At 43.9% G+C, this 22,880-nt stretch overlaps 1 protein-coding gene across 6 annotated transcripts in view; it reads left to right on the top strand.

Moving 5' to 3' along the window:
* Positions 1-21,461, top strand: part of LOC101125737 (neuroblastoma breakpoint family member 15-like) — a 28,232-nt gene extending 6,771 nt beyond the window's left edge. The window contains exons 5-23 of one of the 6 annotated variants that reach the window (XM_063696652.1): positions 377-437; positions 901-1,112; positions 2,477-2,686; positions 4,478-4,583; positions 5,419-5,633; positions 6,674-6,746; positions 7,211-7,416; positions 9,093-9,144; positions 11,117-11,200; positions 13,042-13,205; positions 14,248-14,299; positions 14,941-15,113; positions 15,833-15,884; positions 16,485-16,657; positions 17,367-17,418; positions 18,049-18,221; positions 18,936-19,024; positions 19,072-19,088; positions 19,702-21,461. In XM_063696652.1, coding sequence (XP_063552722.1) covers positions 377-437; positions 901-1,112; positions 2,477-2,686; positions 4,478-4,583; positions 5,419-5,633; positions 6,674-6,746; positions 7,211-7,416; positions 9,093-9,144; positions 11,117-11,200; positions 13,042-13,205; positions 14,248-14,299; positions 14,941-15,113; positions 15,833-15,884; positions 16,485-16,657; positions 17,367-17,418; positions 18,049-18,221; positions 18,936-19,024; positions 19,072-19,088; positions 19,702-19,945 — 2,408 coding nt within the window. In that variant the 3' untranslated portion in view covers positions 19,946-21,461. Of the gene's footprint in view, positions 1-376; positions 438-900; positions 1,113-2,476; positions 2,687-4,477; positions 4,584-5,418; positions 5,634-6,673; positions 6,747-7,210; positions 7,417-9,092; positions 9,145-11,116; positions 11,201-13,041; positions 13,206-14,247; positions 14,300-14,940; positions 15,114-15,832; positions 15,885-16,484; positions 16,658-17,366; positions 17,419-18,048; positions 18,222-18,935; positions 19,089-19,701 lie in introns of all 6 variants that reach the window. The other 5 variants (XM_055356857.2, XM_055356834.2, XM_055356861.2 and 2 more) reach the window with 5 other exon arrangements.
* Positions 21,462-22,880: the final 1,419 nt, after the last annotated feature.

Below are 22,880 nucleotides of genomic sequence, written 5' to 3'. Positions count from 1 at the left end.
TCCTAAGAGAAAGAATGAGGTTTGAAATGCGAACTGTGACAGGACACCAAGCCTGTTCCTGGGAATCAGATCTGTGGCAGGATGGGGGAGACAGCTGCCAAAGTCCAGAGAGAGGCTGCACAAGCCTCCAGTGATATGGGAAGCAAAAGGTCTTTTCAGTATTTGGCCACATCTTGATGGTGGCCCTCCACATCAGAAATGCATTGCCCGATGGATCAGGAAACCATGCCAGGGCATTTTGTGAAAGATAAAACATGAGAGTTTTCAGTACAATGCTGAACCATACGTAGATGTTCATGTCTCTGTGCACGTTGGGCTGACTGTGCTTGCGGAATGTGAAGTGGGAAATATCTGAACGAACATTTTGTATTTATAGAAAATGACGAAGATGTTCAAGTTGAGGAGGCTGAGAAAGTGCAGAAATCATCTCCCCCCAGGTAACACTGAATACTCAGGAGCAAGTAATGGGTGGTAACATATGAAAATGTCTAGGAGGCACACCCTCTCTGGCATCTATGGTGGGCCAAAAGCCCGCATCCCCTTGGCCACAGTATGTGAAATTGAACCCAGCTTAGACACAGGGTGCGGCAGCTGTCGTGTTTCTCTATGTGTGCCAAGTGTCATGTCTGTACCATACAGGGATAGCTGAGTCTTCATCCTCCTCAGCTCCTATCTGTCCAGTGCACTGAACACCAGCTGCTCTCTTCCTCTCTGGCTCCCATGGCAGCCATGCTCTGTTGCAGAGAGAAGAGGATTGCCTGTTCCCTCTTTAAGGGAACCTCCATTTTGCTTTCTGGGACCACTCTCTTAATGCCGCCTGTCAAAACCAGCTAGGACTCCCTGGGGTCCAATCCCTCTGTGTTTAATCTTCTGTCATCTCTGTCCCACCTGGCTCATCAGGGAGGTGCAGAAGGCTGAAGAGAGCAAAGTCCCTGAGGACTCACTGGAGGAATGTGCCATCACTTGTTCAAATAGCCACGGCCCTTGTGACTCCAACCAGCCTCACAAGAACATCAAAATCACATTTGAGGAAGACGAAGTCAACTCAACTCTGGTTGTAGACAGAGAATCCTCTCATGATGAATGTCAGGATGCTCTAAACATTCTCCCAGGTAGCCTCTATTTTCCTTGTGTCTCATACCTCTGTCTAGGCTATGGAAGATCAATTCTGAGGACAGGCTGTATATACACATATTGTTATTGTTTTAGTCAGAAACTAGGATGGAGCTAGGTGCTGTGACTCACACATATAATCACAGCACTTTGGAAGGCCCAAGTGGGAGGATGACTTGAGTTCAGGAGTTGAAGACCAGCCTGGACAATATGGTGAAACCCATCTTTACAAAGAATACAAAAAATTAGGCAGGCATGGTGCTGCATGCCTATAGTCCCAACTGCTCAGGAGACTTAGGTGGGAGGATGGGCTGAGACGATCCTCCCACCCTCGTTCACTCCTCTCAGGCTAGACTCTCTCTCCTTTTCATTGGCTTGTCTTAGCTATTAATAAGAAGTCTCGGCCTGGCGCGGTGGCTCACACATGTAATCCCAGCACTTTGGGAGGCCAGGGCGGGTGGATCACGAGGTCAGGAGATCGAGACCATCCTGGCTAACACGGTGAAACCCCGTCTTTACTAAAAATACAAAAAAAAAAAAATTAACTGGGCGCGGTGGTGGGCGCCTGTAGTCCCAGCTACTCGGGAGGCTGAGGCAGGAGAATGGCATGAACCCAGGAACCGGAGCTTGCAGTGAGCCGAGATTGTGCCACTGCACTCCAGCCTGGGAGACAGAGCGAGACTCCATCTCAAAAAAAAAAAAAAAAAAAAAAAAAGTAAGTCTCTGACCAGGGGCGCTGGCTCACATCTTAATCCCAGCACTTTGGGAGGCTGAGGTAGGCGGAACACCTGAGGTCAGGAGTTTGAAACCAGCCTGTCCAAGATGGCGAAACCCCATCTCTACTAAAAATACAAAAATTAGCTGGCATGTTACTTGGCGCTTGTAATCCCAGATGCTTGGCAGGCTGAGGGATGAGAATCGCTTGAACCCGGGAGGCAGAGGTGGCAGTGAGCTGAGATTGTGCCTCTGCACTGCAGCCTGCGTGACAGAGTGAGACTCCGTCTCAAACAAAAAACAAAAAAACAAAAAAAGAAAAAAATTAAAAAAGCAAAATGAAATCTTTTGTGCTACACAGAAACATTGGCCACTCATGGGGTAAAAATCTCAGGGCCAAGCCTTGCTTTATAGAAACGTATAAGCAAGAAAAGTGTAGAAGTGTTTATGTCTTGGTTTCAAGGTGACTGCATAGCTAAGACAAGTTGACTTAAAGGAGATCAAGACTGGAGATGACAAGAGTGAAACCAGGGAAACAACATCTTCAAATAAGTAGACAAGGCTGCCAGTGACATCCCTCAGTCCTGATTAAGCCTATTTGATTTCACCAGTTTTTAACCCTTCATGTGTTTGCCTTTCTTCTCCCCAGTCCCTGGCCCCACCTCTTCTGCCACAAACGTCAGCATGGTGGTATCAGCCGGCCCTTTGTCCAGCGAGAAGGCAGAGATGAACATTCTAGAAATCAAGGAGAAATTGCGCCCCCAGCCGGCAGAGAAGAAACAGCAGTTCAGAAGCCTCCAAGAGAAATGTTTTGTAACTCAACTGGCCGGCTTCCTGGCCAACGGACAGAAGAAATACAGTAAGATCTATAGGCTCACCATCACGAAAGTGATGAATGATGTCCTGTCTTCTCTCTGAGACACTAAATGCTCTCTCCATCAAAAATAATTTCATCCTTCCTGTACTTCTAGGAAAACAGAAATGGGTATTTTAACATTTTGTCAAAGTTGGAAGACAGAGGTACCAAAGTATTTAGCAACTTTCCATGTTTGCAATCAGGTGGGGATGGGACTAGAGTTAAACTGCCATTTATTGATTTCTGACACAGGCACAGAATGACCTGTTTTCTCCAAGAGGCTCAATCGTGTTTTCAAGAATCCTCTCTGTACCATATAAGATCCTGCAGACAAATAACATCTAGTCTGTTGTTCTAAATGTCTGAGACTAGTGAACTTTTATTCAGTTCAAGTTTCTGTTGAGGCCCAACAGGCAAAGCTCTGTTCTAGTGACTCTGAGGGAAACTTGGTGATAGTAGCCAGTACCTGCTCTGAGGGGCTTCAAGAGGAGTCTACTCCTAATAGAACCTGTGCTGTCTATAAGTGACAGCATCAAGAGCAGGGAGTAGGGGCCGTGCATGGTGGCTCACTCCTGTAATCCCAGCACTTTGGGAGGCTGAGGCGGGCAGATCATGAGGTCAGGAGTTTGAGACCAGCCTGGGCAACATGGAGAAACCCCATCTCCACTAAAAATACAAAAAGTAGATGGGCGTGGTGGCAGGTGACCGTAATCACCCCTGCTCAGGAGGCTGAGGCAGGAGAATCCTTTGAACCCAGGAGGCTGAGGTTGCAGTGAGCCAAGATTTTGCCATTGCACTCCAGCCTGGGCGACAGGGCAAGACTGGTAATAATAATAATAATAATAATAATAATAATAATAATAATGATAAATAAAAATAAGAATAAAAAGCAGAGAGTAGCTTGGTGAGAGTGAAGTCCTGCTTCCTGGGGCACAGAGTCTTGTTGCTAAAGAGGAAGAAAGATCGCACCCGAGAATGTGTGGAGATAGCAGTGCAGTGTACAGAGCAGGGACCGTGGGCCTGTCTCCTGGGCTCCATCCAAGTTGCTTGTCTTGTCTGTCCCTCAGTTTCCTCACCTGTTCAGAGGGTACTACAATAATACCTACCTCTGTAAATTGCTGCAGTGAATTACATGAGCTATTTCTTGTCAATCTCCTAGAACATTTATTGGCACAGAGTAAACACTATCTATTAGTTCTTCATTCTGCTGTTTCTAAATTAACACACACTTTATTAGCATTTGGGCATATTTCCTTCATGGCCTTATGGTGTTATGTGTCACACTTTATGCTTCAGATATGATTCTTAAAATCATAACTGAAGATATGATTTAAAAATCAAAGATTTTCAAAATCTTTCGCATACTTGTCCTTGAAATTCCCAGTAAAAGGGAAACCATCAGTCCCATAGTCCTAGGGGCATTCCCGACTGTACAAGAAATCACTACTCATGCCCCAGTGCAGTGTTTTAGAGGAGAGGCTGCAAGGCTTGGGAAAGTGGCCCCGCATTCAGAGTCAGACCTCAGGGACTGTGAATTCTGACTCCACTTCGTTGTGGTTGAATCATCTTGTCAACTTCCTTGATGTGCCCTTGAGGTTCTCTTCCTTCATCTCTAAATTTTGGAGGATCAGATGCCAGAAAGTCAGGAGACTGAAGAGTAAAGATGTGGAAATCCCTGTCTAGACCCTGGTACTGGGGAGAGTTTTGTCCTTGGGATGGCTCCTGCCCTGTAGGCAGTGACCACAGCAGCATGTCCAGCCTTCCACTGAGGCAGGCGTGTCTGTCTTTTCTCAGAATATGAAGAGTGCGAAGACCTCATAAAATCTATGCTGAGGAATGAGCGACGACAGTTCAAGGAGGAGAAGCTTGCGGAGCAGCTCAAGCAAGCTGAGGAGCTCAGGTGAGGGGACCCCATGGGGGCAGGCAGGGGGGCAGGTGTGTAAATCTCTGAAGTACAACAGCTCGGTGGGGAGAAGTAAGAACGAAGCTGGGCCAGGGGAAGGGCAGGAATTGCCATGGCAGGCTCGCAACACACAAGTATTTATCAAGCAGAGAAGAAGTACAATAAAAATGTATGGGTTGCAGTTGTTTCTCAGAGCCTTGTTTTCTCTTTTTCAAACAAGTAATTGTTGATGTGAAATTTACATAACACAAAATTAACCAGAGGAGTGTGAACCACACAGCAGCATTCAGTATACTCAAAATGGTGTGCCGTCACCACCCCACTTACCCTTAGTGAGAATCACCTCCTGACTGACTGCGGCTTCTCATTCTTTCACTCAATCAATGTTGCCTTCTCGACCCTGTCATTCTTTTCTTCTTTCATCTTTTCAATTCGCCCCATCTGCACCTGGCCTCATTTCTGTACATGGCTTTGTATCTAATGGCCGCAAGATGCACTATGTGTATTTTCACATGGAAATGTCCATGGCCAGAGTGAGGAACTGAAAGGATGTCTTTTTGAAACAGAATTAGGAAGACACCTACTTTTGTTTACAGAAGGGAAAGATGAATGGAACATCATCGAGGATCTTGCAGGAGCCCTCTCTGATACAGAGGAAGCCTGTAAACCATTTTCTATTCTTTCTCTTGGCCACAGACATTCCTTTCAACATGTGCTGACCTTCTGCTTGAAGGTCTCCTTGAGGACATTGTCTCAGAAGTCTCTGTTGCAATATTTGAACGGATCACTCAACCCTTTCTACTCTTAAATTTTCTCTACCGTCTCACCTTAGGCAATATAAAGTCCTGGTTCACTCTCAGGAACGAGAGCTGACCCAGTTAAAGGAGAAGTTACGGGAAGGGAGAGATGCCTCCCGCTCATTGAATGAGCATCTCCAGGCCCTCCTCACTCCGGATGAGCCGGACAAGTCCCAGGGGCAGGACCTCCAAGAACAGCTGGCTGAGGGGTGTAGACTGGCACAGCAACTTGTCCAAAAGCTCAGCCCAGGTAAGGTGGCCATAGGCCCTGATGACCCAAAACCCCAGGCTTCTGAGAGACTCCAGACCTCCATACTTTCACAATGACAGTTGTATCAGTGGTGTTTTTTTCCACTAAGCTTATGTGGCCATGACATGACCAGGACTTCCTGGGTAAGAACGGAGATGGGAAACCCATGGGTTTGGAGGTCACAGTATTGCAAGTGTCCCTCCTTCCTTGATGGAAGGTGGTCTTTGGAGCAAGAGGCAGCATCTATCTAGTTTTAAAGGACAGGAAGGAGGCTGCGATGGGAGCAGGCTTGTTAGAGTGAAAAGAGCTCTGTACTAAGAATGAAGGTTCCCAGGCCGTCTTTTCGGCAATGTTCTTAGTAACTGTCAGAGAGTGAATGACTTGTCCTTCCTGGTTTCTCTCTCTCCGTGGCAGACAAATTGTCTCTTGCAAGGGTCTGAAGCATTCAAATGTGGGAACACTTACAACTGCTTTCCAAAATGAGATGAAGCCCCTCGCCGTGTGATGTTGGAGAAGGCACTTTATGTGGGGGCGTTTTGTGGTAGGAAGTGCTTCAGACTGGAGCACTCCCCATGGATAGAATGTCCCTGAATAACACAGCAGAAGCCAGTTGGAGGCTTGAAATCTTCTGATGCATAGAGGACTGTGGAACAAGTTTGTCTGCTTCTAAGAGAAGGAATGAGGTTTGAAATGCAAACTGTGACAGGACACCAAGCCTGTGCCTGGGAATCAGATCTGGCAGGATTGGGGAGACAGCTGCCAATGTCCAGAGAGAGGCTGCACAAACCTCCAGTGATATGGGAAGCAAAAGGTCTTTTCAATATTTGGCCACATCTTGATGGTGGCCCTCCAGATCTGAAATGCATTGCCTGATGGATCAGGAAACCATGCCAGGGCATTTTGTGAAAGATAAAACATGAGAGTTTTCAGTTGAACGGTGACCCATGCCTAGATGTTCATGTCTCTGTTGCACATTGGGCTGACTGTGCTTGCAGACTGTGAAGTGGGAAATATCTGAATGAACACTTCTGTATTTACAGAAAATGACAACGATGACGATGAAGATGTTCAAGTTGAGGTGGCTGAGAAAGTGCAGAAATCGTCTGCCCCCAGGTAACACTGAATACTCAGGAACAATTAATGGATGGTAACATATGAAGAATATCTAGGAGGCACACCCTCTCTGGCATCTATGATGGGCCAAAAACCCGCATTCGCTTGGCCACAGTATGTGAAATATAACCCAGCTTAGACACAGGGTGCGGCAGCTGTCATGTTTCTCTATGTGTGCCGAGTGTCATGTCTGTACCATACAGGGATAGCTGAGTCTTCATCCTCCTCAGCTCCTATCTGTCCAGTGCAATGAACACCAGCTGCTCTCTTCCTCTCTGGTTCCCATGGCAGCCGTGCTCTGTTGCAGAGAGAAGAGGATTGCATGTTCCCTCTTAATGGGAACCTCTATTTTGCTTTCTGGGACCACTCTCTTAATGCCACCTGTCAAAACCAGCTAGGACTCCCTGGGGTTCAATCCCTCTGTGTTTAATCTTCTGTCATCTCTGTCCCACCTGGCTCATCAGGGAGAAGCAGAAGGCTGAAGAAAAGGAAGTCCCTGAGGACTCACTGGAGGAATGTGCCATCACTTGTTCAAATAGCCATGGCCCTTATGACTCCAACCAGCCACATAGGAAAACCAAAATCACATTTGAGGAAGACAAAGTCGACTCAACTCTCGTTGGCTCATCCTCTCATGTTGAATGGGAGGATGCTGTACACATTATTCCAGGTAGCCTCTGTTTTCCTTGTGTCTCATACCTTTCTCTAGGCTGAGGAAGATAAACTCTGAAGACAGGCTCTATAAACACAAATTCATTTGAATAAAAAACTATGATGGGTTTCTAAACAGATATCAGGGAGTTTTTTTGTCCTTCTCAGCTAATGTCATGCCTTTGTCTGCCAGTCCCCAGTATCAAGTTACTCAACCCCAGGCAAGTGTGACAATCTCATAGTCACCTGAGTGCAGGAGGTGCACAGGCAGTATCTGTCAGGCCTCCTAGCTTCGATTCAGTATCTCTTGTCATCTGTGATTAAGTCATCTGTACCTGAACAATGTCCATGGAGTTTCTATGCCTGTTTAAGGAAGCTGGCAGCCTTGCCTTTGTATTTGGAAATATTGTTCCCCAGGCTTCACTGCTCTCAGCTTTCATCTGGATCTCCTTTAAGTCAGCTTGCTTAGCTGCACAGTCACCCTGAAATCAGGACGGAAACTTCTTCTTTACTTTGCTGATATATTTCCATAAAGCAAGGCTGGACCCTGGTTTTCCACCCTGTCAATGCAATGGCTGATCCAATGTTTCTTTGTAGCATCGTGGATTTTTTTTTTTTTTTTTTTTTTTGGCGATGGAGTCTTGCTCTGTCACCCAGGCTGGAATGCAGTGGCACCATCTTGGCTTGGTGCAACCTCTGCCTCCCAGGTTCAAGTGATTCTCCTGCCTCAGCCTCCTGAGTTGCTGGGACCACAGGTGCACAACATCACATCTGGCTAATTTTTGTGTTTTTAGTAGAGACAGGGTTTCCCCATATTGGCCAGGGTAGTCCTGAACTCATGACCTCAAATGATTCACCTGTCTTGGCCTCCCAAATCACAGATTCTTTTTAAAGCAAGAGTTGTTCAAATTTATCTATCAGTCGTGTTTCATGTATAGATGCCTGTAAACATTTAATGTCTATGTTATCTGGTGATATAAGTCCGTATTGCAGCAACACTCTTAGAAAATTATTTCCCACGGACTCCTGGTCTGAGCCCAATAAAGACTGTTAATTCCTCAAAAAAAAAAAAAAAAGAAAATTGTTTGACCGGCCAGGCGCAGTGGCTCACGCCTGTAATCCCAGCACTTTGGGAGGCCGAGGCAGGCGGATCACGAGGTCAGGAGATCGAGACCATCCTGGCTAACACGGTGAAACCGTGTCTCTACTGAAAATTCAAAAAATTAGCCGGGCATGGTGGCAGGCGCCTGTAGTCCCAGCCACTCGGGAGGCTGAGGCAGGAGAATGGCGTGAACCCAGGAGGCGGAGCTTGCAGTGAGCGGAGATCCGGCCTCTGCACTCCAGCCTGGGCAACAGAGCGAGACTCCGTCTCAAAAAAAAAAAAAAGAAAAAAGAAAATTGTTAGACCAATTTTTGGAGATTTTTTTGGGGAAAACATTTTGTTTAACTTTGACTCAGGCAGGGAATATGGCATTATGGTCTACACGTAGAGGGAGATTTTGGCCTGTGGATCTGGAAAGCAGGGTCATCTAATTCTCACCAAAGTTAATCTAGGACACCCTAGAATATTCCTGTCAGAATCCTTATTCTTGCACTGATAATAGTCATGTCCTTGTGCTATGACTGGACAGTGATTTGTTCATATGTGAAGTATGAATTGCTTAATGTGACCTACTTCTCTGAATTTATTTACAGAAAATGAAAGTGATGATGAGGAAGAGGAAGAAAAAGGGCCAGTGTCTTCCAGGTAATGTTGTGGAATTGTTGGCTGTTAATTCAGTAGTGACATCTGGAGATTGTAGATTTAGGGAAAATGAGGAAGTGATGAATAGAACTATTTCTTCCATTCACCCAGCTACAAATTGTGCTGATTTACAATGTTGTATGTTATTTGTGGCACTTGTATTGGTTTTAATTTCATAGTCCTCTCAAGATAGGAACTTGCCATCAGATGAGCCAGGTGAACTAGCCAAACAGGGTTTTCTTGTTGATCTTTTCAAAAAACCAGCCCTGGATTCATTGATTTTTTGAAGGTTTTTTTGTGTCTCTATCTCCTTTAGTTCTGCTCTGATCTTAGTTACTTCTTGTCTTCTGCTAGCTTTTGAATTTGTTTGCTTTGCTTCTCTAGTTATTTTAATTGTGATGTTAGGGTGTCAATTTTAGATCTTTTCTGCTTTCTCTTGTGGGCATTTAGTGCTATAATTTTCCCTCTACACATTGCTTTAAATGTGTCCCAGAGATTCTGGTATGTTGTGTCTTTGTTCTCATTGGTTTCAAAGAACATCTTTATGTCTGCCTTCATTTTGTTATTTTCCCAGTAGTCATTCAGGAGCAGGTTGTTCAGTTTCCATGTAGTTGTGCGGTTTTGAGTGAGTTTCTTAATCCTGAGTTCTAATTTGATTGCACTGTGGTCTGACAGTTTGTTGTGATTTCCATTGTTTTACATTTGCTGATGAGTGCTTTACCTCCAACTCTGTGGTCAATTTTGGAATAAATGTGATGTGGTGCTGAGAAGAATGTATATTCTGTTGATTTGGGGTGGAGAGTTCTGTAGATGTCTTTTAGGTCTGCTTGGTGGAGAGCTGAGTTCAAGTCCTGGATATCCTTGTTAAGCTTCTGTCTCATTGATCTGTCTAATATTGACAGTAGGGTGTTAAAGTCTCCCATGATGATTGTGTGGAGTCTAAATCTCTTTGTAGGTCTCTCAGGACTTGCTTTATGAATCTGGGTGCTCCTGTATAGGGTGCATATATATTTAGGATAGTTAACTCTTCTTGTTGAATTGATCCCTTTACCATTATGTAGTGGCCTTCTTTGTCTCTTTTGATCTTTGTTGGTTTAAAGTCTGTTTTATCAGAGACTAGGATTGCAACCCCTGCCTTTTTTTGTTTTCCATTTGCTTGGTAGATCTTCCTCCATCCCTTTATTTTGAGCCTATGTGTGTCTCTGCATGTGAGATGGGTTTCCTGAGTACAGCACACTGATGGGTCTTGACTCTTTATCCAATTTGCCATTCTGTGTTTTTTTAACTGGGGCATTTAGCCCATTTACATTTAAGGTTAATATTGTTATGTGTGAATTTGATCCTGTCGTTATGATGTTAGCTGGTTATTTCGCCCGTTAGTTGATGCAGTTTCTTCCTAGCGTCAATGGTCTTTACAGTTTGGCATGTTTTTGCAGTGGCTGGTACCGGTTGTTCCTTTCCATGTTTAGTGCTTCCTTTAGGAGCTCTTGTAAGGCAGGCCTGGTGGTGACAAAATCTCTCAGCATTTGCTTCTCTGTAAAGGATTTATTTCTCCTTCACTTATGAAGCTTTGTTTGGCTGGATATGAAATTCTGGGTTGAAAATTCTTTTCTTTAAGAATGTTGAAGACGCTGGAGAGGACGTGGAGAAATAGGAACACTTTTACACTGTTTGTGGGACTGTAAACTAGTTCAACGATTGTGGAAGGCAGTGTGGCAATTCCTCAGGGATCTAGAACTAGAAATACCATTTGACCCAGCCATCCCATTAGTGGGTGTATACCCAAAGGATTATAAATCATGCTGCTGTAAAGACACATGCACACATATGTTTATTGAGGCACTATTCACAATAGCAAAGACTTGGAACCAAGGCAAATATCCAGCAATGATAGACTGGATTAAGAAAATGTGGCACATATACACCATGGAATACTATGCAGCTATAAAAAATGATGAGTTCATGTCCTTTGTAGGGGCATGGATGAAGCTGGAAACCATCATTCTCAGCAAACTATTGCAAGGACAAAAAACCAAATACCGCATGTTCTTACTCACAGGTGGGAATTGAACAATGAGAACACATGGACACAGAAAGGGGAACATCACACACTGGGGCCTGTTGTAGGGTGGGGGGAGGGAGGAGGGGTAGCATTAGGAGATATACCTAATGTTAAATGATGAGTTAATGGGTGAAGCACACTAATGTGGACATGTATACATATGTAACTAACCTGCACGTTGTGCACATGTACCCTAAGACTTAAAGTATTAAAAAATATATATATATATACATACACACAAAAAATAATAAAGGAAAACTATACATATGCAAAAAAAAAAGAACGTTGAATATTGCTCCCACTCTCTTCTGGCTTGTAGGGTTTGTGCCAAGAGATCTGCTGCTAGTCTGATGGGCTTGCCTTTGTGGGTAATCCGACCTTTCTCTCTGGCTGCCCTTAGCATTTTTTCCTTCATTTCAACCTTGGTGAATCTGACAATTACGTGTTTTGGGGTTGCTCTTCTCGAGGAGTATCTTTATGGTGTTCTCTGTGTTTCCTGAATTTGAATGTTGGCCTTCCTTGCTAGGTTGGGGAAGTCCTCCTGGATAATATCCTGAAGAATGTTTCCCAGCTTGGTTCCATTCTCCCCGTCACTTTCAGTACACCAATCAAACGTAGATTTGGTCTTCCCACATAGTCCCATATTTATTGGAGGCTTGTTCATTTCTTTTTACTCTTTTATCTCTAAACTTCTCTTCTCGCTTCATTTCACTAATTTGATCTTGAATCACTGATACCATTTCTTGCACTTGATCAAATTGGCTACTGAAGCTTGTGCATGCATCACGTAGTTCTCATGCCATGGTTTTCTGCTCCATCAGGTCATTTAAGGTCTTCTCTACACTGTTCATTCTGGCTAGCCATTCGTCTGATCTTTTTTCAAGGTTTTTAGATTCCTTGAGATGAGTTCGCACAACCTCCTTTAGCTCAGAGAAGTTTGTTATTACCGACTTTCTGAAGCCTACTTCTGTCAGCTCGTCAAAGTCATTCTCCATCCTGCTTTGTTGCATTGCTGGCGAGGAGCTGCGATCCTTTGGAGGAGAAGGGATGTCAGGTTTTTGGAATTTTCAGCTTTTGTGCTCTGGTTTCTCCCCACCTTTGTGGTTTTATCTACCCTTGGTCTTTGATGATGGCGACCTACAGATGGGGTTTTGGGGTGGATGTCTTTTTTATTGATGTTGATGCTATTCCTTTCTGTGTGTTAGTTTTCCTTCTAACAGTCAGGTCCCTCAGCTTCAGGTCTGTTGGAGTTTGCTGGAAGTCCACTCCAGACCCTCAAACAGGGATTTCTTGGTGTTGCCTATTCTCTCCCATGTGTTTAAATCCAGGGAGAGGTGTATATATGCTTTCTTCCTATTTGTTGGTAGTATGTTGGCTAGTATTTTTGCAAGAAAAGAAATTGAAAAAGTAAATATATCAAAATATTGGGAAAATGGGGCCCTTAATACACAAGATCTGTGTCTGCACTGCGTCAAGAACTCTCTTCACTTGAATGCTGCATGTAAAATTCAACCCAATTTATGCAAAGTAGTTGAAGCCCTGTGTCAGTTCTCTGTGCTGCAAGTCATGATGGTAGTTTACAGGGAGAGTCTGGGTGCCCTGAGTTGGCTCATCTGTGGCAAATGTACTGAGCACATGCTGCCCATTTTTGCTCTGTCCCCAGAGCAGTCACCCTCCACCCTGTATTTAGAAGGATAGTTTTATTTCTCTTGAAGGAAAAATGCCTTTGGTTTCTGTGACCACTCCATTCTGTCTCCCATCAGATCATCTGGGAGGTTTTGTTGTCTAATGTCTGTTGGTTAAATCTTCTATCATCCCTGTCCTGCCTGGCTCATCAGGAATCTGCAGGAGTCTGAAGAGGAGGAAGTCCCCCAGGAGTCCTGGGATGAAGGTTATTCGACTCTCTCAATTCCTCCTGAAATGTTGGCCTCGTACCAGTCTTACAGCAGCACATTTCACTCATTAGAGGAACAGCAAGTCTGCATGGTTGTTGACATAGGCAGTGAGTACTCCATTGTGAAGGTGATAAAGCTCCAGTTCATGGCCCAGGTAGACCCCATAATCTTTGGGCCTTGTGCCCCTTGTTGGGCTGAGATTTGCCATCACCGTGGGCTGAACCTATATATCAATGTAGATTTCAATCACTCTGGAGTCGAGTCTGAAGCACAGGCATGGGGTGGGTCAGTGAGCTTTGCTCTCTTCCTAGTCTCAGGCCATGCCCGTGCCAACCTGGACTGACTGTCACGACATTGAACTCAAGGCAGGTGTGGCAAACTGACACCAAACTATGCAGCACATGCCCAGGAGTTTTCTGTCAGATCAGCTCATCTGAATTAAATGTCTCTTGCCAGCTACAAAATTCCTTATGAGTTTTGGTCCCAAAGCATGTCTGTGTGGTTCTTTACCTGCCCAAGGCCAGTGTCACCCTTGTCTACCTCTCAGTGAAAGATGTGACCCAGGTTTCACTGAATTTATTCCCATTTTCTGTGTCTCCTAAGTTCGCTTGTTTTAGCTCATCTGTCCGTCATGTTCCTGGTATGTTTTCTAGATAAATGGCTGACTTTTCACCCACAAAAGCCATAATAGCTGATGCTTCTGTGTAGAACCAAGTTTCATTTTGACTCAAGAGCTGGTACATTGCACCCCTTCATCAAATCTCTGTGTCCACAATCTCATAAACTATCAAATTCTGGGTATTTGATGAGAGAAAGCTTAATATTGAAGTATCTCTCCTATGAGGTGTTAAAACTATTTGCCTACAATTTATTGGGGAAAAAATTGCTCATTTGTGTACACAAACCTAGGACAGAGCACATAGGGAAGATAACATTCCAAAACAGGGTAATTTTGCTCAAGGCTCATGAAAGAACCCAAGCCAGTTTTCTCAAGACTTGACCTCAGGCCTACTGGAATATTTCTCTCAAAGTCTCCTGTTCTCACACTGACAAGACTGATGTCCCTCTGTTAGGATTGGACAGAGGAATGTTTCTGTGTGCAAGGAAGAACTGCTTAATGTAAGAGGCCCCATCTGAATTTATTTGCAGGACATCGGTGGGATCAAGTGAAAAAGGAGGACCAAGAGGCAACAGGTCCCAGGTGAGTCTGAGAAATTGTGGACAGTTAATTTGATGTTGACACCTGGAGATGCCAAGTCCAGGGAAAACAGTACATGCTGAAAATAATGATTTTGTCTTGGCAGACAAGTCTGAATTATGCCTACTACATTGCTTTTTGGTTCTCATTAGAGTAAATGTTTAGGTTTCCATTTCTTCCTACCCTTATCATTTACTAACCTAGTGAAGGTTGACCATACCTCAAAAGCTGTATTCTCATGGTAACTGCAGGGAAACTTGAGCACATTTTATGCAAAATTATTGAGGACATGCTTTTTATGATCACTGTTCACTGTGTGTCCTGAGAGCACAAATACAGAGTGTCCTTTGACTCCCTCATCAGTGTGTCACCTGACGAATTCACTGAGCTCACTGTGTGTGTGTGTGTGTGTGTGTGTGTGTGTGTGTGTGTGTGTGTGTGTGTGTGTGTGTGTGTCTTTCTCTTTCATACTTTTCTACCTGGCCGTAGTCTATCCCAACATAAAGGCAATAATTTGTTACCTCATTAATGGATCTGTCCTTTTTCTTTTCAAACTCTTCCTTACGTTAGCCATGAAATCTAGCTGGGGCTGTGTGGTTTCTGATTCCCCCTGGCTTATTCTTTACTTTTTCCCACTTTTCCAGACTCAGCAGAGAGCTGCTGGATGAGAAAGAGCCTGAAGTCTTGCAGGACTTGCTGGATAGATGTTATTCAACTCCTTCAGGTTATCTTGGACTGACTGACTCATGCCAGCCCTACAGAAGTGCCTTTTACGTATTGGAGCAACAGCGTGTTGGCTTGGCTGTTGACATGGATGGTGAGTACCTTTCTATGAAGGTGATAAGGATCCACTGAGTCTTCTGGTTAGGGTCATATTCCTACTGCAAGTGGCCCTTACTGAGCTGAGAGATGTCATTGCCACAGGGAGGACCTATAGGCACATGTAGGTTGAATGAAACTCTAGTTCCACTTGGAAGCCCAGACAAGGGATGGGTCAGTGAGCAAGGCTCTCTTCCTAGTCTCAGGCCATGCCTGTGGCACCTTAATCCTACTCTCAAGATGTTGGATCTGGGCAGATGTGACAAATTCACACAACTCTGATTTTGTCTCAATTTTGTAGATCTTGTAGATTTCATCCTTCACTCTAATTTCAGCGTCTAAAATCCTCGCTACCGTGAACAGTCTGAGTATTTGATGAGACAGGGCTGAATAGTGCAGTTTTTCTCCTAGCAACCATTTGGGGGCATTTGCTTTAAATCGATTGTTAAAATATGGCATAACCATTTGCACAAACTTGGGGCAAATGATATTGGGATAACGATCTACCAGAATAGGGAATTTTACCCACAGTTTCTGGGACAAAAACCAAGGAATCTCTATCATGATCAGCCTTCAGGCCTCCTGAAGAATATCTCTCACAGTGTCCTATTCTCATGCTGAGGAGCCTGAAGTCCCTGTGTGAGGATTAGACAGTGGATTGTTATGTGTGTAGGAGAACCAGCTTAATATGTCTGTCCATGTCTGAACTTATTGCAGAAATTGAAAAGTACCAAGAAGTGGAAGAAGAGCAAGACCCATCATGCCCCAGGTAACTTTGAGCAATTATGGATGCTTAATTCTGTGTTGACACCTGGAGATGCCAGGTCCAGGGAAAACAAGAGTGTGTTCAATTTCATGTTTTCAACGAAGGTTGAATTACTCCTACTGACATCGCTGTTGGTTTTCATTGCAGTAGATGTTTAGGTTTCCATGTCTTCCTCCCCTTATCATTTACTAACTTACTATAGGTTGACCATACCTCAAAGGCTGTATGGCAACTGCATGGAATCTTGAGCAAGTTTACGGAAAATTATTGAGCCCACTCTTTTCATGATCACTGTTCACTGTGTGTCCCGAGGGCACTAACTCAGAGTGTCCTTTGACCCCTTCATCAGTGTGTCACCCGGCCAATTGGCTGAGCTCACTTTCTCCTCTCTCTCTCTCTCTCTCCCTCTCCCTGTCTTTCTCTTTCATTCTTTTCTACCTGGCCCTGGTCTATCCCAACATAAAGGCAATAATTCATTACCTCATTAATGGATCTGTCCTTTTTCTTTTTAAACAGTTCCTTATGTTAGCCATGAAATCTAGCTGGGGCTGTGTGGTTTCTGATTCCCCCTGGCTTATTCTTTACTTTTTCCTACTTTTCCAGGCTCAGCAGGGAGCTGCTGGATGAGAAAGGGCCTGAAGTCTTGCAGGACTCACTGGATAGATGTTATTCGACTCCTTCAGGTTATCTTGAACTGCCTGACTTAGGCCAGCCCTACAGCAGTGCTGTTTTCTCATTGGAGGAACAGTACCTTGGCTTGGCTCTTGACGTGGACAGTGAGTACCTTACTATGAAGGTGATAAGGCTCCACCTGGTCTTCCAGATAGGGGTGATATTCCTGTTCCAAGTGGCCCTTACTGACCCGAGAGATGTCATTGCCGCAGGCAGGACCTATGGGCGCATATAGGTTGTAATGAAACCGTAGTCTCAGCTGGAAGCCTAGACATGAAATGGGTCAGTGAGCAAGGCTCTATTCCTAGCCTCCAGCCATGCCTGTGGCAACCTGAGCCCGCTCTCAGCACATTGGACCCAGGCAGATGTAAAAAATTCACAGAACTATGATTTGGACTCAAGGGTTTGTAGATTTCCTCCTTCATTCTAATTTCAGTGTCTAAAATTCTTGCATCCATGAACGAGCTGGGCATTTGATGAGACAGGGCTGAATACTGCAGTTTTCCTCCTAGAAATCATCTGGGGCAGTTTCTTTGAACTGATGGGAACAATAAGGCATAACTGTTTGCACAAACTTGGGATAAATGATTTTGGGATAACGATCTACCAGAATAGGGATATTTCACCCTTGGTTCTGAGATGCAAACCAAAGAATATCATGACCAGCTTTCAGGCCTCCTGAAGTATATCTCTCACATTGTCCTGTTCTTATGCTGAGGAGCCTGAGATCCCTGTGTGGGGATTAGACAGTGGACTGTTATGGGTGTAGGTGAATTGGCTTATTTTGTCTGTCCCTGTCTGAATGTATTGCAGGAATTAAAAAGGACCAAGAAGAGGAAGAAGACCAAGGCCCATCATGCCCCAGGTAACTGAGCAGTTATGAACAGCTACTTCTGTGTTGACATCTGGAGACTCCTGGTTCAGGGAAAACAGAGCGGGCTGACATTATCGATTACATCTTTTCAACCAAGCCTGAATTATTCCTACTAACAGTGCTGTTGGTTTTCATTGCAATAGATATTTAGGTTTCCATTTCTTCCTCCCCTTATCATTTACTAACCTACTGTAGGTGGACCAGACTTCAAAAACTGTATTCTCATGGCGACTGCATGGAAACTTGAGCACATTTTATGGAAAATTATTGAGCACAGTCTTTTCATGATCACTGTATGCTGTGTGTCCTGAGGGCACTAACTCAGAGTGTCCTGTTACTCCCTCATCAGTGTGTCACCTGGACAATTCACTGAGCTCGTTCTCTCTCTCTCTCTCTGTGTGTGTGTGTGTGTGTGTGTGTGTGTCTATCTGTCTTTCTCTTTCATTCTTTTCCATTTGGCCCTGTTCTGTCCCAACATGAAGGCAATAATTTGTTACCTCATTAATGGATCTATCCTTTTACTTTTTAAACCACTTCCTTATGCTACCCATGAAACCTAGTTGGGGCTCTGTTGTGTCTGATTTCCCCTGGCTTATTCTTTACTTTTTCCTCCTTTTCCAGGCTCAGCAGGGAGCTGCTGGAGGTAGTAGAGCCTGAAGTCTTGCAGGACTCACTGGATAGATGTTATTCAACTCCTTCCAGTTGTGTTGAACAGCCTGACTCCTGCCAGCCCTATGGAAGTTCCTTTTATGCATTGGAGGAAAAACATGTTGGCTTTTCTCTTGACGTGGGAGGTGAGTACCTTTCTATGAAGGTGATAAGGATCCACTGAGTCTTCCATATAAAGATCATATTCCTGCTCCAAGTGGCTATTACTGAGCTGAGAGATGTCATTGCTGCAGTGAGGACCTATAGGCACGTGTAGGTTGAATGAAACTCTAGTTCTAACTGGAAGTCCAGACATGGGATGGGTCAGTAAGCATGGCTCTCTTCCTAGTCTCAGGCCATGCCTGTGGCACTCTGATTCTACTCTCATGACATTGGACCTGGGCAGATGTGACAAATTCAGAGAACTATGATTTTGACTCAAGGGTTTGTAGATTTCCTTTTTCACTCTAATTTCAGTGTCTGAAGTCCTCACAACCATGAACAATCTGAGTATTTGATGAGACAGGGCTAAATATTGCAGTTTTTCTCCTAGAAATCATTTGAGGGTATTTGCTTTAAATTGATTAGAAAAATATGGCATAACTGTTTGCACAAACTTGGGACAAATGATATTGGGATAACGATCTACTAGAATAAGGACATTTTACCCACAGTTTCTGGGAGAAAAACCGAGGAATTTCTATCATGACCAGCCTTCAGGCCTCCTGAAATATATCTCTCACAGTGTCCTATTCTTATGCTGAGGAGCCTGAGGTCCCTGTGTGAGGATTAGACAGTGGATTGTTATGTGTGTAGGGGAATCAGCTTAATGTGTCTGTCCATGTCTGAATTTATTGCAGAAATTGAAAAGAAGGAGAAGGGGAAGAAAAGAAGGGGAAGAAGATCAAAGAAGAAAAGAAGAAGGGGAAGAAAAGAAGGGGAAGAAGATCAAAGAAGAAAAGAAGAAGGGGAAGAAAAGAAGGGGAAGAAGATCAAAACCCACCATGCCCCAGGTAACTTTCAGCAATTGTGGATGCTTAATTCTGTGTTAACACTTGGAGGCAACAGATTCAGGGAAACCAGAGTGTGTTTGATGTCATGTTTTCAACGAAGGCTGAATTACTCCTACTGTCATTGCTGTTGGTTTTCATTGCAGTAGATGTTTAGGTTTCCATTTCTTCCTCCCCTTATCATTTACTAACGTACCATAGGTTGACCATACTTCAAAAGCTGTACTCTCATGGCCACTGTATGGAATTTTGAGCATATTTTATGGAAAACTATTGAGCTCACTCTTTTCATGATCACAGTTTGCTGTGTGTCATGAGGGCACTAACTCAGAGTGTCCTTTTACTCCCTTACCAGTATGTCACCTGGCCAATTCACTAGCTCACTTTCTGTCTGTCTCTGTCTCTGTCTCTCTCTCTCTCTGTCTTTCTCTTTCATTGTTTTCTACCTGGCCCTGTTCTATCCCAACATAAATGCAATAATTTTTTTTTTTACCTCATTAATGGATCTATCCTTTTTCTTTTCTAACCACTTCCTTATGTCACTTCTGAAATCTGGTGGGGCTCTGTGGTGTCTGATTTTCCCTGGCTGCTTCTTTAGTTTTGTCTCGTTTTCCAGGCTCAATGGCGTGCTGATGGAAGTGGAAGAGCCTGAAGTCTTGCAGGACTCACTGGGTAGATGTTATTCGACTCCATCAATGTACTTTGAACTACCTGACTCATTCCAGCACTACAGCAGTGTGTTTTACTCATTTGAGGAACAATACATCAGCTTCGCCCTTGACATGGACAATAGGTTTTTTACTTTAACAGTGACAAGACTCCACCTGGTCTTCCAGATGGGAGTCATATTCCCACAGTAAGCAGCCCTTACTCAGCCGAGAGATGTCATTCCTGCAGGCAGGACCTATAGGCACATGAAGATTTGAATGAAAGTATAGTTCCATTTGGAAGCCCAGACATAGGATGGGTCAGTGGGCATGGCTCTATGCCTATTCTCAGACTATGCCAGTGGCAACCTGTGCTCAGTCTGAAGACAATGGACCCACGTTAGGTGTGACACATTCACATAACTGTGCAGCGCATGCCGGGAGTGATCAGTCCGACATTTTAATTTGAACCACGTATCTCTGGGTAGCTACAAAATTCCTCAGGGATTTCATTTTGCAGGCATGTCTCTGAGCTTCTATACCTGCTCAAAGTCAGTGTCATCTTTGTGTTTAGCTCATCCAAAGGTGTTACCCTGGTTTCAATGAACCTAACCTCATTCTTTGTGTCTTCAGTGTTGGCTTGTTTTAGCTGATCCATCTGTAACACAGGAGGGATCCTTGGCTGAGGATTGTATTTCAGAACCACCAACTGCTCTTGACAATTGTTAACCCACTAGGCTCCTTTGGTTAGAGAAGCCACAGTCCTTCAGCCTCCAATTGTTGTCAGTACTTAGGAAGACCACAGCTAGATGGACAAACAGCATTGGGAGGCCTTTGCCTTGCTCCTCTCAATTCCATCTTGTAGAGAACAGGAGTCAGGAGGTCCGCTGGCAGGAGACAGCATGTCACCCAGGACTCTGCCTGTGCAGAATATGAACAATGCTATGTTCTTGCAGAAAATGCTTAGCCTGAGTTTCATAGGAGGTAATCACCAGACAACTGCAGAATGTAGAACACTGAGCAGGACAACTGACCTGTCTCCTTCACATAGTCCATATCACCACAAATCACACAACAAAAAGGAGAAGAGATATTTTGGGTTCAAAAAAAGTAAAAAGATAATGTAGCCGCATTTCTTTAGTTTTTTGAACCCCAAATATTTCCTCATCTTTTTGTTGTCATGGATGGTGGTGACATGGACTTGTTTATAGAGGACAGGTCAGCTGTCTGGCTCAATGATCTACATTCTGAAGTTGTCTGAAAATGTCTTCATGATTAAATTCAGCCTAAACGTTTTGCCGGGAACACTGCAGAGACAATGCTGTGAGTTTCCAACCTCAGCCCATCTGCGGGCAGAGAAGGTCTAGTTTGTCCATCACCATTATGATATCAGGACTGGTTACTTGGTTAAGGAGGGGTCTAGGAGATCTGTCCCTTTTAGAGACACCTTACTTATAATGAAGTACTTGGGAAAGCGGTTTTCAAGAGTATAAATATCCTGTATTCTAATGATCATCCTCTAAACATTTTATCATTTATTAATCATCCCTGCCTGTGTCTATTATGATATTCATATCTCTACACTGGAAATTTTGGGTCTCAAGTTTTACTGTGCCTTTGTTTTTACTAGTGTCTGCTGTTGCAAAAAGAAGAGAACATTCTCTGCCTGAGTTTTAATTTTTGTCCGAAGTTAATTTTAATCTATACAATTAAAACCTTTTGCCTATCACTCTGGACTTTTGGATTGTTTTTTACATTCAGTGTTATAATATTGGATTATGCTGATTGGTTTTGGTGAGTACTGATGTGAATTAATAAAAACATTTCATTTCCATGTTTATTTTCTAATCTCTTCCACATTGTAGGCTATGTTTACCATACATAGCAGAATGTATTTACATTTCTTGGTTCTAGTCATTTGTATTCTTCGTGAGTGTGTGTGTGTGTGTGTGTGTGTGTGTGTGTGTGTGTGTGTGTGTGTCTGTCTGTGTGTGCCTTTGGTATTTAGGAAGGGTTGTATAGCTCATGTTAAATATTGCACTAAAAATGTTTTTGATGGTTTTCCTCCCTTTGAACTAGACACACTTCTAATATTTGGTTTATAGTTTTAAATTATAACTTTCAGCATCAAATATTTCCATACAACAGTCAATTACATGATGTGTTTTCTTTTTCCTACCTCCTTTACCTGCCACTTCTCATAATAGTGTTTGAACCTAAACATATACCGTTGACATTCTGTGATTATCATCTTGCCCCTACCTTGGTTTTTGGTTTAGATCCACAATGAAATATATTAATGTTCATGAGCTATTCAAAAGTGAACATCACAGTCATCACTTGCTGAGTGGTACTCATCCTTAACAGAGTCCTCATGAGGGAATCAGGTCTCGCTGAGTTTAGCATGTTTAATAATCTTTTCTCACGGTCTTGATACATGGATCGCATTACTAGATATAAGGTGCTTGCCCAAAATGATTTTTCTGGAGTTTTTAGGAGATACTGTCGTCCTTGGGGGACATACATGGTGTATGTTCTCATTGTGGGATTCTATTTTGTTCTACCAGGACCTCTAATTTCTGCCAGTTACTTCATTCATTTGCTCTCTTCACCATGAGTCTCCAGAGGATACTTCCATGGTCCGTGCCTCCCCATCTCCCAGCAATTCTGCATTTCCAAGATTGGCACCTCTGGTCCTCTGCACGGTGAAGCCCCTTCCTTTCAATTCCCCAGTAGCCAGTGCTCTAATCCACCAGGTCTCAGGCATGATCTATGTTTCTCCACACTCGCTTTGTGAGGATAGTTTTACCTTGGTTCTATCATGAACAGGCCCTCCCTGCTGTCCTGGCCTCTATTTGCATAGTGTTTCCTGCTCCCTCTGCCGTCGTGTGGCTCCCAGACCTGGCTAAAGAAAATCACCTGAGGGCCACAGTGTTCCCTAGCCCTGGTGTTTAGCGGCAGGATTATGGGTGAGATTTTTGAGTCTCTAAGTTGACCCCTACGGCTCTGAAGTGTATGTTGAGAAATTCAGCTGTTATCATCCTAGGTGGACTCGCTCCCTCCTATCCTCCTACTTCAAATGCAGAACTTCAGTCGTTTACAAAAGAAGACTGAATCGTATAATAGAACACACCCTTATTCATTGGCT

This window comes from Gorilla gorilla, chromosome 1 (genome assembly GCF_029281585.2).
Source record: "Gorilla gorilla gorilla isolate KB3781 chromosome 1, NHGRI_mGorGor1-v2.1_pri, whole genome shotgun sequence".
NCBI classification, from domain to species: Eukaryota; Metazoa; Chordata; class Mammalia; order Primates; family Hominidae; genus Gorilla; species Gorilla gorilla.
This window is presented reverse-complemented; position numbering and strand designations above follow the sequence as displayed.